Raw genomic sequence first — 15,655 nt, 5'->3', positions numbered from 1 at the left:
ACTCCCTGAAAACCAGAGGGACAAGCAACACACACAGGTTATCCCATCAAGGTCACTTTATTGACGCAACAACGGACCAGACAGGCACACGGACAGATACAGGGGCAGGTTAGCTGGTCTGTGTTAGCTTCCTTCTATCCAAGCATGATATGTGTAGCTTCTTCAGTGGGGTGAGGAGGTGAAGACGCCTCAATCCCCTTCCCCACTTAGCATCTGCACGAGGTGGGAAGGGACACCGTGGAGAAAAGAAGGGGGGTGATCGTAAGCTGTGTGGAGAGAGCAGAGCAGGAATTAACACCATTGGCTAGTGAGTAGGGCGCGGCAAACAGATTCATCCAGGTAAGCACACTCAAGCATCCCTCCTCCATTTTGTAAGCACGGCTTCTGTGCACGGTTCCTGCACATTCGGTCTTGCTTCGGACTACTAGGCTCTGTTCCTGCTAACCAGGTCTGATACGACACATACGCAGCGCTCTCCCTCTCCACCCCGGCCCAAATTCTAGTCACTCAGCAACTCTTATCGCAGACTGCCACAGCCCCCATAACCAGGCTGCTTTCTCCACCCTCCAAATTGCAGTCGTTTCCAGATTTATAAAGGAATTCCGTTTTCTGCCTTGAAATCCAAATAACTGCTTGTTCCTCTTCACCCAGCATGGTGTGTTCCGAGTTACTCACCTCTTCCAGGTGTTGGCAGTTGTGGCAATAAAATTACTGCGGCGCTGTGGGGGAGGGGGGAGAAGAGAGGAGAGGAACAGAGTATCAAGCAAGAGTTTTGGCAGACACACTTTTACTCTCTGTGAATGAGAAGGGATTGTGTTTTCCACTTCCACCAATCCCACTTGCCTATGCATGCATGTGGGAAATAAGTATGGAGTCCTCCTTTCTGCACTTCTAAGCAAACATCTTCCTGCAGAGGCTGTTGAACTGCAACTCCCATCAGCCAACAGGCATGGATGACGGGAGCTAAAGCCCAGGAACATCTGAAGGAACACATATCCCTCACCCCAAAGGTACAAGTGGAATTGTCAGGTTTAAACCTGGCAGTCTATAAAACAACCGTAACTTCTACCCATTTTAGGGATGTGGGGTGAGCTTATGGAATGGCTGAGAGAAAGCTTCCCTTCACAAATCAGGGTTCTTGAACATTGCTGTTCAAGTTTCAGTTTCCGAAACAGATCTTGGGACTAAAGCTCTCCCCTTCTCTCCTCTGTGCTGCACCATCCCTAGGCTGGGTATGTCGTTATTTTTAAAACAACGGCAGCAAAAAGGAATCTGAGCAATGACAACCCATTTCCCTTTCATGCTGCAGTCACCTTTGACCTCCAGCTTGCAGTCCACTATGGCCTCCCCCAGTTCATTGACGGCCTTGCAGGAGTAAGTGGCGCTGTCAAAAGGGCTCGGCTTGCGGATGTTGAGGGTCAACACTCCCTGGTTGTTTTTCTGCAGGAACTTTGGGTCCCCGCTGATGTCCATTTTGTTCTTCATCCAGATTATTTTGGGCTGGGAACAGACAAAGGGCAAGAAGAGATTAAAAGGAATCCAGATGAAAGGAATCCTGATCACCACACGCTCCATTCTAAACCACATGGTCATGTATCGAATTGTACCGCCTCAGACGCTCAAAGGCGAAACGGTTGCAACCAAAATTGTGTGCAAAAAATCCCCAACCTATCAGTTTTAAGTATTAGCATTGAAAATGATGCCGACCTTTTATCCCTGAAAATGAAGGTTTGTCACCCATGTGCTTAAAAAAAAAAAAAACCCAAGTGTGCCAGATTCCAGGTGTCTTTCCAGAATTCAATATCTAAAAAGAGTTCATATTTCAGCTTGACAATGCATCCCATCTGTAGTAGATCAAGGCTAGACCAACCTCTGCTTAAAAACCGCCAAGGAAGGAGAGTCCACAACCATTCCCACCATCAAACAGCTCTTACTGTCAGAAAGTTCTCCCTGATGTTTAGTGGGAATCTCCTTTCTGGTATCCTGAAGCCATTGGGTTTGAGTCCGAGCCTCCAGAGCAGGAGAAAACAAGCTTGCTGCATCTTCTACATGACAGCCCTTCAGATATTTGAAGATGGCTATCGTAGCTCCTCTTTTCCAGGCTAAACATACCCAACTTCCTCAACCATTCCTCATAAGGCTTGGTTTCCAGACCTTTGATCATCTTGGTTGCCCTCCTCTGCACACATTCCACCATGTCTATATCCTGAAACTGTGGTGCCCAGAACTGGACGTAGTATTCCAGATGTGGTCTGCCCAATGTTTTATTGAGCATTGTGATTCGTTTGCAGGGTGGTTATAGGACATTAAGCACTCATTCTGATTTGCTTGCAGGGGGTTCACATGCCTTCCTATTAAATATTCATTCCTTTCAGTGCATTTCTGCACTGCTTTTCCAAACTGCAAAAAAAACTGGGCTTTTTTAAAAGTGGATTTGTTGCTCCAGGGCAGCACTTTAATCCACTTTAACTGTGCAAACCTCAAAGTTCCTGTATGTGCTAGATTTCCTCCCACAAATTACTGACTGACACGCTGGAGGAACTCTTGGAGAAAATCAATTAAAACATGCCAGCAGAAGGGGGGGGGGGTGCTAGCAGTTGAGAGAAGGCTTAATCACCTCCCTCACAACACACTAATTATCACTGGTGGTACCTTGTCACCCTCCTTATGTGGAACAAAAAAAATGAATGGCTGGAGGCAGGGTGGGGGGGAAGCGCAGGCATGTTTACTTTAATAATTAGCAGCATCTTCAAAATCATATTCACAGTATCTGACAATTATTGAGGCGTTGGTGTGTGTTGCTATTAAGAAAAATCCACCGTTTTAATACTGGTTATAATTTACTGAATCTAAGGTTGTTTTCTCTTATTTGTTGCAACACTTTTTTTTAAAAAAAGCCCAACATTTTGGACGTACCATCCTTAGTCCACGGTTCACTTTCCCCGTCTTCATGCTTTCCCCTCCTCCAGTTATCTCACATCCCTCTCAGCGCCACATTCCTAGTCTTTTGATAGCAGCCACTCCAAACAACTCGACATCATCCCTTTCTGCCTCCTCACTCAGCACTTACTTTAGGAAATCCTCTCACAGCACAGTTCAAGGCAGTGGTATACCCAGCCACGACTGTCCGGTCTACCAGGGGCGTCATGAACACAGGGGCATGGCTGAAGTCATGTTCCTTGTAGTTTAGCTGTTTACAGATTATTCCTGAAAGGGAAGGGGAGGGGAGGGAAACAGCAAATCCATCAGTGGATCTTAGGGATGGGCAAATTGGGCTGCAAGGCCAACTATACGCACAGACCAGGGAGTAAATCATAGAACTGGAGAGTTGGAAAAGATCCCAAGGATCATCTGGGAATCTCAACTAAAGCATCCATGACAGACGGCCATCCAGCCTCTGCTAAAACGAGAGGCTCTCAAGGGAGACTGTCGAACAGCTCTTAATGTCCAGTTGAAGCTTTCTGTAAACCGCTTTGAGGATTTTTACAATCAAGCAGTGTGTATGAAATAAACTCAACGGGGTTTGCTTCTCAGGCAGACATGAATAGGATTGCATTGCCAGCTAATTTCTAGTCTGCGTCATTCTCACGTGTGTTGGCTTTCGTGTTTTTGGGTACTAAACTGCCAACGGCAGTTGCATGAAAATTCGCATTTAAATTTGCATTCATGAATATATTATTTCCCCTCATAATCTGGTGACTCGTAATCTGGTGAACCAGGTTCCCCGCTTCCCCGCTCCTCCACATGCAACTGCTGGGTGACCTTGGGCCAGTCACACTTCTCTGAAGTCTCTCAGCCCCACTCACCTCACCGAGTGTTTGTTGTGGGGAGGAAGGGAAAGGAGAATGTTAGCCACTTTGAGACTCCTTAGGGTAGTGATAAAGCGGGATATCAAATCCAAACTACTCAAAATATTATTATTATTATTATTATTATTATTATTATTATTATTATTAACATTTGTTAGTCACTTTATCTTGCCCAAGGCAACCCAGAGCGATTTACGACCAAAACATCTAGCCAGTATGCATTGCATGAAGTAGCCCAGGTTTCAATCCTATACAGGTTTCAATCCTATACAGACTTAACCTGGGATAAGTCCCGTCTCCAGCTGGCCCCGAACCACAACTCCCATCACCCCTAGCCAGCAGGACCAGTGGTCAGGGACGATGGGAACCGCAGTCCAAAAATAGCTAGAGCCCAGAGCCCGGAAAGCCCTGGTTTGATTGAATATTTCTCCTCAAAATATGCATCTTAATGTCTTTTGGTGCCTTTTTTATGAGCCAAGAACTGCACCAGAGCATTCAGAAGCGTGAAAGCCAGCAGATAACGAAGTTCCCTTCTGTGCATTAGCCTGGAAGGTGCAGACCGCAGCCCCTTCTGCTAAGCCCTGGTCGTCCCATTCCCAGACCGCTAGAGCAATTGCCAGCCGCCATCTGGTTCCACCGCATTTACCAGATTTCTGAATGTTGGCGGTGTTTTTGGAGACCCCGGGAGCTTCGCTAAGCCCACAGATGTTCTCGCTGTAGACTCGGAAGTAGTATTCGTTGCCGATGATGAGGTCAGACACCGTGCAGCGGGTGAGGCGGTTGTGCTCGTATACTGTGAACCACTCCTGCGAAAGGAGAGCAGGGACGGTCAGAGAAATAGCTGCAGGGGAGGGAGGATCTGAGCCACAGGTGCCCCCCCCTCAAAACAACAGAGAGGTGTGCAGGCTCCACAGAGAGGGAAGGAGTAGATGCTCAAGAAGTGGGATGAGAGGCGATGTAGGATTGAGGCTTCCTGGTTGTGCATAAGTGCTTTATGCAGCTTTGGCAGTAGGCAAGGGAACGATGTTCTTTTTTATTTTTTTAAAAAACCAGCCCAGCTTTTCTATTTTATCTAGCTGAAAGTTTCTCCTCCTGTTGTTGTTTTTTACATGCTCTTTTCTGTGATGTACTTCTACATATCTGTCATTTGGATTTTTATTTTTACTCTGAAAGCTTGTAGCCTAAAATAAGAGGATATAAATCATATATATATATATATATATACACACACACACACACACACACACACACACACACACACACACACTGGGAGGTAACTACATCATGTCCTCCAGAAACAAGATCTGTGCTCCTTTGATGCTGCTCTTGTAGCAGGCTTGGAACTGCTGCCTGGTCTTCCTGCTGTGAATTTTGCCACTGGCAAAATGTGAACCTTCACAGTGGTAGGGGAAGTTCTCTTTCTCTTTCTTTCTCTCTCTGATAGTGTCAGCAGTAAATGAGCAATCTGAGCATGTTTGTATGAATTAATTCTAACTGAATTGGGGTCACTAACTTAGGATGGGAGGCTGCTTCCCTTTTGCACAACTATTCAGTATCCATTTGTCGCAAGTGTTTTTATACTAACCAACTCACAAAAGCAAGCAGCAGGGTCTAAAACTGCATCGACGGCTGGGTACGCACCGTATATTTAAAGCATGTTTAAAGCGCACGAGTTACCCCACCTCAGGAATCCTGGGAACTGTAGTTTGTGAAGGGTGCTGGGGGTTGTAGTTCCACGAGGGACAAAACTACAGTTCCCAGGATTCTTTAGAGAGAGTTGTGTGCTTTAGATGTGTAACACAGCCTAAAGAACTGATGGGGGGAAATGTTTAAAGCATTTGCCCCTGCCAAAAAGGATTATAAGGTCAGCACCGAGCAAACATCTCTAGGGAGAGCATTCTGCAACTGGTGTGCTGTCACCAAAATGTTCTCACCTTTGGTCACTTAGATGGCAGGGGCACCTGTAGGAGGCCAACCGCAGAAGATCTTCATGTGCAGGTAAGTACAAGACAGGTGGTCCTTCAAATACCCTGACCCTATCTCATGAAGGGCTTTAAAGACCAGTGTTTTTGTTTTTTTAACGTCTTTTTATTAAAGATTTTCTTGGTTTGCAAAAGTATGTGCAATGCCTCACACTACACCAGTGTGGTGTAGTGGTTAAGAGCGGTAGTCACCTAATCTGGGGAACCGGGTTCGCGTCTCTGCTCCTCCACATGCAGCTGCTGGGTGACCTTGGGCCAGTCACACTTCTTTGAAGTCTCTCAGCCCCACTCACCTCACAGAGTGTTAGTTGTGGGGGAGGAAGGGAAAGGAGATTGTTAGCCGCTTTGAGACTCCTGAAGGGGAGTGAAAGGCGGGATATCAAATCCAAACTCTTCTTCTTCTTCTTCTTTTCCCCCCCTTCTCTAAGTAACATTTTTTACAGATCAGTTTCATTTGTTGAGACATTAGGAAGAAAAGGGGGAAAGAGGTGGAGGGGGGGAAGGTGAGTGAGGGTGGGGTTGGGTGGCGATGTTTCTATTATACTTAATATATACGGAGTTTTGTGTCAGCGTCGCTTGTGCAGGTTCTCTGCTATTCACTTGTGTTTCTTTGGTGGTGAGAGAGGTTGGGGTTGGCCTAAAGTGTGGCTGTTCATTTGTGGTTGGCTGTGGTGGTCTTTGTTTTCGTGTGTGAGTGGGGTGGGTGGGTGTTTTGGAGCAGGTCAGCCATATTGATTTGTATGCTGTTGGTGGATTTTTGTCGTTGTCTTGTTGGGCTGTGTATGTGATAAAGGGGAGCCATATTGGGGTGAAGGCGTCTTCTTCTATTTGTCCCCGTGTCAGTTTCAGTTTATTGGCTAATTTTTCTATTAAGGCTGTTTCCCATACTATTTGGTACCATTGGTCCATGCTTACTCCTGACAGGTAAAGACCAGTGTTTTTGAGCGGGTCCTGGAAATGGACTGGAAGCCATCGCAGTCACTGTCATTAATGGACCTAGTTAAACCAATTAGTTGATTTCAATGGGTCTTCTCTGAGTAGGACTAGCACTGCATACAACCCACAATGTCCTGCCTCAGTTAGACCCTTGCAACATTGCAAAGTAGCCGCTGGCACACATTCTCAGCGAGAGCCAGGGGAAAAACCAAGCCCATTACTAGACTTTGATTCATCATTACTACAAGCAGAAGCCCAATAGGGAAAGGGAACCTTACCATGGTCTTCTTGTCAGCTTTTTGGATGGAGTAGCCCGTAATCTCCGAATTCCCATCGTCCTTGGGAGGCTCCCACTCGACTAAGGCATTGAAGCCCCACACTTCCTTCACCATCACGTTGTGTGCTGGACCCGGTTTCTCTGCAGAAGGAATGGGAAACAACAAGGGCTGCATCACTATGGATAAACAGGGAATGGTCCCTTAGCCAAAACGATGTAAGCAAAAGGTTCCCTGCAATTGCTAAAATGATGTAAACAAATACAATAGACCCAGCAGCTCTCTAAACCATATTAAATTATCAGATTATCCTCCACCAGGGCCAGGGCCTGCTCAGTGATGGCTCCGACCTGGTGGAATGCTCTGTCCCACGAGACCAGGGCCCTGCAGGATTTAACTTCCTTCTGCAGGGCCTGTAAGACAGAGCTATTCCACCTGGCTTTCAATTTGAACTTAGCCTGATCTTTTATTCCCCCCCTCCCCTCCCCTTTTTATGACAATTACCCAATCTGGGATCCCACAGCTAATTCTCCCCTGGTCTCCTCGCTGGCCCAAATAGGATTAATTAAGCCAGCTAGCCCTGGTGATCATCTAATGTTTATTGGATGGATTTCCCCCTAAACTGATTTTTGAATTCTGAATTTATTGCTTTTCACGTTTTATACTGTATTTTATGCTGTTTTTTGTTGCATCAATTAAGTGTTTTAAATTTGTTGTTAGCCACCCTGAGCCTGGTTTTCTGAACCGGGAAGGGCGATTATTATTATTATTATTATTATTATTATTATTATTATTATTATTATTACTAAATGGGGATAGCATGAGTAAATCATTGAACCCATCTTCTGTAACCTGCTAAAATGCTGTCAGCAGGCTCTGGGACAAAAGTCCAGGGCTCCACTCAGCAGACAGAGCAAATCCAGCACATTTCAAAGTTACCGTAGATTCCGGCATATAAGACGACTTTTTAACCCCGGAAAAGAAGTTAAAAAGTCGGGGGTCGTCTTATACGCCGGGTACGGGCAGCAGGCAGCGGGCTCCGTGCCAGGAGAAAGACTGGGCTTATAAGACGAACCCCCAAATTGCAGCTGCCAATTTGGGGGGTCGTCTAATACGCCCGGTCACCTAATACGCTGGAATCTACAGTAAGTAGATAGTACACAATATCATCTCAAGAGGGGAGCCCGTTAAGAATGGTAAGACAATAGCCTGAAACGACCCAAAGGCACCCTGCTGAAGTGTCATTGCACCCCTGGCTGAAACAGATGCAGGAAGCAGCTAATTCAATACATGGTAGAAACATGCAACACAAACACAGAGAGACCCAGCCCTGTCCACTGGTGCTAGGAAGGTGGGGTGGGGTGGGCCGGAGGGCAGATTTGCGGCTAGCACCTTCTCCAGCGTGCTCTGCTTTCAAAGGCAGATTCCCAGAAGGCTCTTGGAAGATGCTAAATTTCACTTCAAACATTCCGCCAGCCAGATCGGGATTAGAGGAGGCGGCTGATCAGAAACTGCCCGTGTCTGGGGAGGGCAAGGGAGGGGGGCCTTTTTCGGCGGTGTCGGGAGAGGTGACATCTGGCTTAAACCATCAGGGGGAAGCTTAAATATAGAATGGAAGAACATGATCTCTCCCCTCTTACCGTGGGGGAAGGGTGGGAGCTGATAAGAAATGGTGACACAGGCAGAGAGGGGGGAGGAGGGGGTGGGGAAGGGGTACCAGGCACCAAGGAGGTCAGGATGGGGGGGTGGCGCAAGGGGGGTAAGAGAGAAGTTGTGGACACCAAGTATGTCTCCCAATGGAAGGGGGGGGAATTAAAAGGTAAAGGGACCCCTGACCAGTCGTGGCTGACTCTGGGGTTGTGGTTCTCATCTCGCTTTACTGGCCAAGGGAGCCGGCGTACAGCTTCCGGGTCATGTGGCCAGCATGACTAAGCCGCTTCTGGCGAACCAGAGCAGCGCACGGAAACGCCGTTTACCTTCCCGTCGGAGCGGTACCTATTTATCTACTTGCACTTTGACGTGCTTTCAAACTGCTAGGTTGGCAGGAGCAGGGACCGAGCAACGGGAGCTCACCCCGTTGCGGGGATTCGAACTGCCGACCTTCTGATCAGCAAGTCCTAGGCTCTGTGGTTTAACCCACAGCGCCACCCATCCACACTACGGCCATACTACCCTGAACACAACCAATCTCGTCTGATCTCGGAAGCTAAGCAGGGTCAGGCCTGGTTAGTACTTCGATGGGGGAGAATTAGGGATGGACAAATCAATCCATTTCAGTTTCTCTGAGTTTCTCTTTCCTCTGAATTCTTTTGCACGATTCCACATCAGTGTGTGTAGGCGGGTGGGTGTGGAAAGATGAAGTTCCCGTGAAATTTCATTTGCTTTTTAGTGCAAATGCCGCCTAATACACACATTTTTGTGTGCAACTTTGCCTAATTTTTGAAAAGCGATTTCTCCTAGTATCATGCATTTTTCTCTAGCACAAGGTTTGACCCTTTCGGAACTGATTGAATCATAGAATGGTAGAATTGGAAGGGACCCTGAGGGTCATCTAGTCCAACCCCCCTGCAATGCAGGAATATGCAGCTGTCCCATACAGGGATCGAACCTGCAACCTTGGCGTTAGCAAAACCACGCTCTAACTGACTGAGCTACCCAGGCTTTATTATGGTGCGGCTATATTATGTACATGGCTAAAAATGAAAACAGAGGACACCCCTCACATTAGGGGGGGAAATGTTTAACATAAAATGTTTATCGCCTTCTGTACAAATGGTAGTCTAGGGGTAAGAACTTATTGTGTTCTTTGGATGTTATATTGCATTTATTGCCCAACTTCTGGGTTAGGGTAGGATAATTCATTACTTATCTGTATTGTGCTGCAGTATGTTGAAAGAATTTAATTTCAAAAACACATTTTTGAATGTTATTTTCACTTACGTATGCATTTGCTTCACCCTAGCACAGACATTATTTTCCCAGTAGTGATGTATGGAAGTGAGAGCTGGACCATAAAGAAGGGTGATCCCCGAAGAATTGATGCTTTTGAATTATGGTGCTGGAGGAGACTCTTGAGAGTCCCATGGACTGCAAGAAAATCAAACCTATCAATTCTGAAGGAAATCAGCCCCGAGTGCTCACTGGAAGGACAGATCCTGAAGCTGAGGCTCCAATACTTTGGCCACCTCATGAGAAGAGAAGACTCCCTGGAAAAGACCCTGATGTTGGGAAAGATGGAGGGCACAAGGAGAAGGGGACGACAGAGGACGAGATGGTTGGACAGTGTTCTCGGAGCTACCAGCATGAGTTTGACCAAACTGCGGGAGGCAGTGGAAGACAGGAGTGCCTGGAGTGCTCTGGTCCATGGGGTCACGAAGAGTCGGACATGACTAAACAACTAAACAACAACAACAAAGCACAGACATTTTTGTACACATTCCTTGGCAGGAGAGCTGCATTGCAAAATGCAGGAAAGGGTGGGTTTTTGAAGGACGGACGTGTTTCGGTTTGTGCTTTGTTTCAGAATGGGGGTCTGTTGGGATGTTTGCTTTTAAATGCTAACTGGATTCAATTATTTTCTCCTCTCCCTAGACAGAACCCCAGTGGGGTAGAGGCCAGGAGGCAGCTGCCAGCCCAGCCAGACGAAGAGGTGCCTTGCTTCCATGGGTAGCATCTTCTGAGGTCGCTGCGCAGCTGGCTGAAGGCTGCCTAGTGCCCTGCCAACCCTCCTGTCTCTCTCGCAGGCCTGGGAGTTGAGAGCATCTCGGTCTCCCACGGGGAGAGAGGAGACTGATGGAGCAGGCCTGGATTAAAGCTTGTTAACAATTTAGCAGCTGCAGCAAGAAGGAAGGGGGAAGGGAGGGGGGAGAACAGAGACTGTGCCCACCCCTTGCTTCCCTCTAAGTTGCCAGGCCATCTTCCAACCGCCCTGGGACAGCAGAGCTGAAGCGAAGGAAACTCTCGCCTCTGGGCTTTGGGTTTAGGGCCACTGGTTGCCTGCACCTCTTGCCTTCCAGGAATAATAATAATAGGAAGAATTTATTATTTATACCTCGCCCATCTGGCTGGGTTTCCCCAGCCACTCTGGGCGGCTTCCAACACAAAATTAAAATAAAGTAATGCATGAAACATTTAAATCTTCCCTGAACAGGGCTGCCTTCAGATGTCGTCTAAAAGTCCGGTAGTTGTTGTTCTCTTTGACATCTGGTGGGAGGGCGTTCCACAGGGCAGGTGCCACTACCGAGAAGGCCCTCTGCCTGGTTCCCTGTAACTTGGCTTCTCGCAGTGAGGGAAGATTATAATGGAATTATATTATATAATGGAATGGTAAAGACCAGCTCAGCCCCACCCGTTGGCCAGATAAGGGAAGAGCAGAACAGTTGTTTGAATGCTTGCTTCCCTCTTCCCTCCCTGCTCCTTTCGCCAGCTGATTGTGAGCCTGTGGGCAGGAGTTGGCTCCACACATTTAAAGCACATGGCTTTCCCCTGAAGAATCCTGGGAACTGCTGTTTTGCTCCCCAGCATCTTTTAACAAACCACAGTCCCCAGGAGGTGTTGAAGTCATTGGCTTTACTTGTACGGTGTGCGCACACTCAACTACCGCCTTCCTTTTTAATGTCCGCACAACGCTTAGAAAATGTTAGGCCTTTTGTAAGTGTTTCTTCATCTCCCTATCTGACTACCTGCACCAAGGCGAGAGTGGACCTCACCAAAGACAAAATTAAGATTCTGTTACAAGATTCGCACATTGAGCTGGGTGGGGTGTTGAACTAGACCAGTGGTTCCCAAGTAGCTAAGCACCCCTTGTTTTTCAAAAGCCAAACCGTGGACCCCTTACTTTTGATAGCATTAGACCTTTAAAGCCCTAAACAGCCTCAGCCCAGTATACCTGAGGGAGCGGACCCACCCCCATCGTTCAGCCCGGACACTGAGGTCCAGCTCCGAGGGCCTTCTGGTGGTTCCTTCCCTGCGAGAAGTGAGGTTACAGGGAACCAGGCAAAAGGCCTTCTCAGTAGTGGCACCCGCCCTGTGGAATGCCCTCCCATCAGATGTCAAGGAAATAAGCAACTATCTGACTTTTAGAAGACATCGGAAGGCAGCCCTGTTTAGGAAAGTTTTTAATGTTTGATGTTTTATCACTTTTTAAATTATTATTAATATTCTGTTGGGAGCAGCCCAGAGTGGCTGGGGAAGCCCTGCCAGATGGGCAGTGTATAAATAAAGAATAGTAGTAATTATTATTATTATTATTATTATTATTATTATTATTATTATTATTATTATTTTATGGTAGTTTTTGTTATGTGTCTGGTGCCATGGACCCCTTGGGTGGGTTACACAGGCCCTCTACGGTCTGTGGACCAACAATTTGGGTACCACCAAAATAGACGTTGATTGATTGACGCAACTAGATGACCGCCAATGTCCTTTCGGCTCTAAAATCACATGATTCTAAGAGAACTCGAGACGACACACACACATCCTCCTCTATACAGTCTCCCCCATATTCGCCTGCAACCCCAAAACATGATTAGCTTTTTTTAAAAAATGTAAATTTGCTGTTGCAACAATGAAATCTCAAAGGAAGGCCGGTCCTCCTTACCAACAACCCGGATCTTGATGACAGCCTTGTCCTCCATGTTCTCAATCTTAACCGAGAGTTCGTAGAAGCCAGAGTGGTGCCGTTGAGCTTTGCGTATGAAAAGGATGGTGTCCAAGTCGGAGGTGCGGACGTTGATCTCTTTGGGGTCCAGAGGCTTCCCATCCTTTAACCAGGTGACTACAGGGCGGGGTTTACCCTGGAGATGATCAAATGCTTGGAATTGCCACAGAGGCCTTCATTCTAGCGGCCTCCCTTCCACCCGCCCTGCCCCACTTCTCCCCACATTTTGCTCCAGAGCTGGAAGCTTTTCCCAGCTGAGTTCTCGGTTGGCGCATGAATAGTTTTATGCAGGCATAGGCAAACTCGGCCCTCCATATGTTTTGGGACTACAACTCCCATCACCCCTAGATAACAGGACCAGTGGTCAGGGGTGATGGGAGTTGTAGTCCCAAAACATATGGAGGGCCGAGTTTGCCTATGCCTGGTTTTATGTGTCTAAAAATCAATAAATAAAAGGAAGTTGTGTTTGTCCATAAGGGGAGGAAGTTCAAAACCCACAGCTGGCAAACCTTTGACAGTTGTACCTTGGAAGTCGAATGGAATCCGTTCTGGAAGTCCGTTTGACTTCCAAAAGGTTTGAAAACCAAAGTGCGGTTTCTGATTGGCTGCAGGAAGCTCCTGCAGGCATTCGGAAGCTACAGAAGCCCCATTGGTTGTGAAGAACATTTGCAAACCCGAACACCCCCTCCTGGGTTTGCGGCGTTCGGGAGGGAAAACGTCCGAGTACCTAGGCATTCGGGATCCAAGGTACAGCTGTATTAGGAGTGCCAACCAAAACGTCACCTAAAAATGAGTTGCTTTTGGACTTCTCCTGCACTCTTCAATGAGGAAAGACCCCGCAAAATATGAGGAAAATAAACTGGCAGGATGTTGTAGGCATACATTCTGCATTTGGGCTTGGTCCCGAATTGGAGACTGCAGGGGGAATGAGCCTGCAAACACTGCAGTTGGATGGAATACTCCTAGGATGCTGGGATGTGGAGGTTCTGGCTGTTTTCTGAAAACAAAGTTTTTCAGTTACTTGGGGCAACCTTCCTTTGGTAGGAAGGTTTGCAGGCTAATGGGGCTGACGTTTCCTCAATGGGAGATCATGGTTGGGAAGTATCTGGAGAGCTTTCAGAGGTTAGCCATCAAAGCTCAGAGGAGAGTTTTGACAACCCCAGACACAGCACTGAGAGGAAGGGCTGACAGAAAGACTGTGTAGGTAAGTTGCTGTTTGTTTGTTTGTTTGTTTGTTTGTTTGTTTGTTTGTTTGTTTGTTTGTTTGTTTCATAGAATCATAGAGTTGGAAGAGACCACAAGGGCCATCGAGTCCAACCCCCTGCCAAGCAGGAAACACCATCAGAGCACTCCTGACATATGGTTGTCAAGCCTCTGCTTAAAGACCTCCAAAGAAGGAGACTCCACCACACTCCTTGGCAGCAAATTCCACTGTCGAACAGCTCTTACTGTCAGGAAGTTCTTCCTAATGTTTAGGTGGAATCTTCTTTCTTGTAGTTTGGATCCATTGCTCCGTGTCCGCTTCTCTGGAGCAGCAGAAAACAACCTTTCTCCCTCCTCTATGTGACATCCTTTTATATATTTGAACATGGCTATCATATCACCCCTTAACCTCCTCTTCTCCAGGCTAAACATGCCCAGCTCCCTTAGCCATTCCTCATAATGTTTGTTTGTTTGTTTGTTTACTTAAAACTGTGATAGGAACATGAAGCATGATGCAGAACCTGGATGAGGAAGGGCTTCATGTGAAACTTCAAACCTCCCTCAATGTTCTTCTGGGTAAACGTGAATTCCAGGGTGGGTGGAACCCCAAAGCCAGCTGCTCACCTGGAACGGGATCACCAAGTTGACCTGTTCTCCAACTCTCCTGATGTACGTCGTCCGGAGATGGCGAGGAAGGCGGATCTTGGGCTGCTCTGTAAGGCGAGAGAGAAATAAGTGGGTTGGCTTGGGGGGAAATGGAGGACACCAGCAGGAAAGGCAGGGGTGGAATAAGAGGGAGGGAAGAATGGGAGTTGTAGGCACCTAGGTAAAGGTAAAGGTACCCCTGCCCGTACGGGCCAGTCGTGTCCGACTCTAGGGTTGTGCGCCCATCTCACTTAAGAGGCCAGGGGCCAGCACTGTCCGAAGACACTTCCAGGTCACGTGGCCAGCGTGACGAAGCTGCTCTGGCAAGCCAGCACCAGTGCAGCACACAGAAATGCCGTTTACCTTCCCGCTAGAAAGCGGTCCCTATTTATCTACTTGCACTTAGGGGTGCTTTCGAACTGCTAGGTGGGCAGGAGCTGGGACCGAAAGACGGGAGCTCACCCCGCTGCGGGGATTCGAACCGCCGACCATACGATCGGCAAGTCCTAGGCACTGAGGTTTTACCCACAGCGCCACCCGCGTCCCTAGCACCCGCGTAGGCACCTAGCCTATAAATAATAATAATAATAATTTTATTATTTATAACCCCACCCATCTGACCAGCATACTCCTGGCACCAACTTAATATTTAGGAGGAGGACTAGGTGTAGAAGCCAAGCAAGAGGTCCTGGTCCCAATTAGACACCTCTACTCATTCCAAATCAATGTGGGGGCTTAAATTATAAGCCCACCAATGTCAGACAAATATAGTTTCTCCCACAGAGGTGCAGGGGCAAAATATCACCTCTTATTTGCATCATAGCCTGATAGCTTCAGCAGCTGCTTTCAAAAAGAAAATAAGGAGTGGGCTGAAATCAGGAGGTGCAAGGGCGCGGATCCATATTGTGGCCACAGTGTGGGTAAAGTCCCTCTCCCACCACTTCCACCAGGGATCCTGATCTGGATTGTAACCCCTCACCCCAGCAATTTATATTTAAAAACCACTTGCGCAGCTGCTGATGGCGTGAATGGTGTAATGGCGCCAGTTATATATTGAAAACGTTTGTACAGCTGCTGATGGCATGAATGGTGTGTCGTGTCTAGTTTGGGCCTCGGAGAGACCAGAAACTTCTCAGCCTTTAG

General features: G+C 47.4%; 1 protein-coding gene across 4 annotated transcripts in view; it reads right to left on the bottom strand.

Annotated features, from left to right (window-relative positions):
• Positions 1-41: 41 nt before the first annotated feature.
• MYBPC2 (myosin binding protein C2) overlaps positions 42-15,655 on the bottom strand; it is a 70,730-nt gene continuing 55,116 nt past the window's right edge. For all 4 annotated transcript variants that reach the window (XM_083582486.1, XM_083582487.1, XM_083582488.1 and 1 more), the window contains exons 23-30: positions 14,492-14,580; positions 12,605-12,800; positions 7,006-7,145; positions 4,456-4,615; positions 3,071-3,207; positions 1,314-1,500; positions 676-719; positions 42-266 (exon numbers count right to left, since the gene is read on the bottom strand). In XM_083582486.1, the coding sequence (XP_083438612.1) occupies positions 709-719; positions 1,314-1,500; positions 3,071-3,207; positions 4,456-4,615; positions 7,006-7,145; positions 12,605-12,800; positions 14,492-14,580 (920 nt within the window). In that variant the 3' untranslated portion in view covers positions 42-266; positions 676-708. The remainder of the gene's footprint in view (positions 267-675; positions 720-1,313; positions 1,501-3,070; positions 3,208-4,455; positions 4,616-7,005; positions 7,146-12,604; positions 12,801-14,491; positions 14,581-15,655) is intronic.

Source organism: Podarcis filfolensis (assembly GCF_964270895.1).
Source record: "Podarcis filfolensis genome assembly, chromosome: 13".
NCBI lineage: Eukaryota > Metazoa > Chordata > Lepidosauria > Squamata > Lacertidae > Podarcis > Podarcis filfolensis.
The sequence above is the reverse complement of the archived record's forward strand: the minus strand, read 5'-3'. Positions and strand labels throughout refer to the sequence as shown.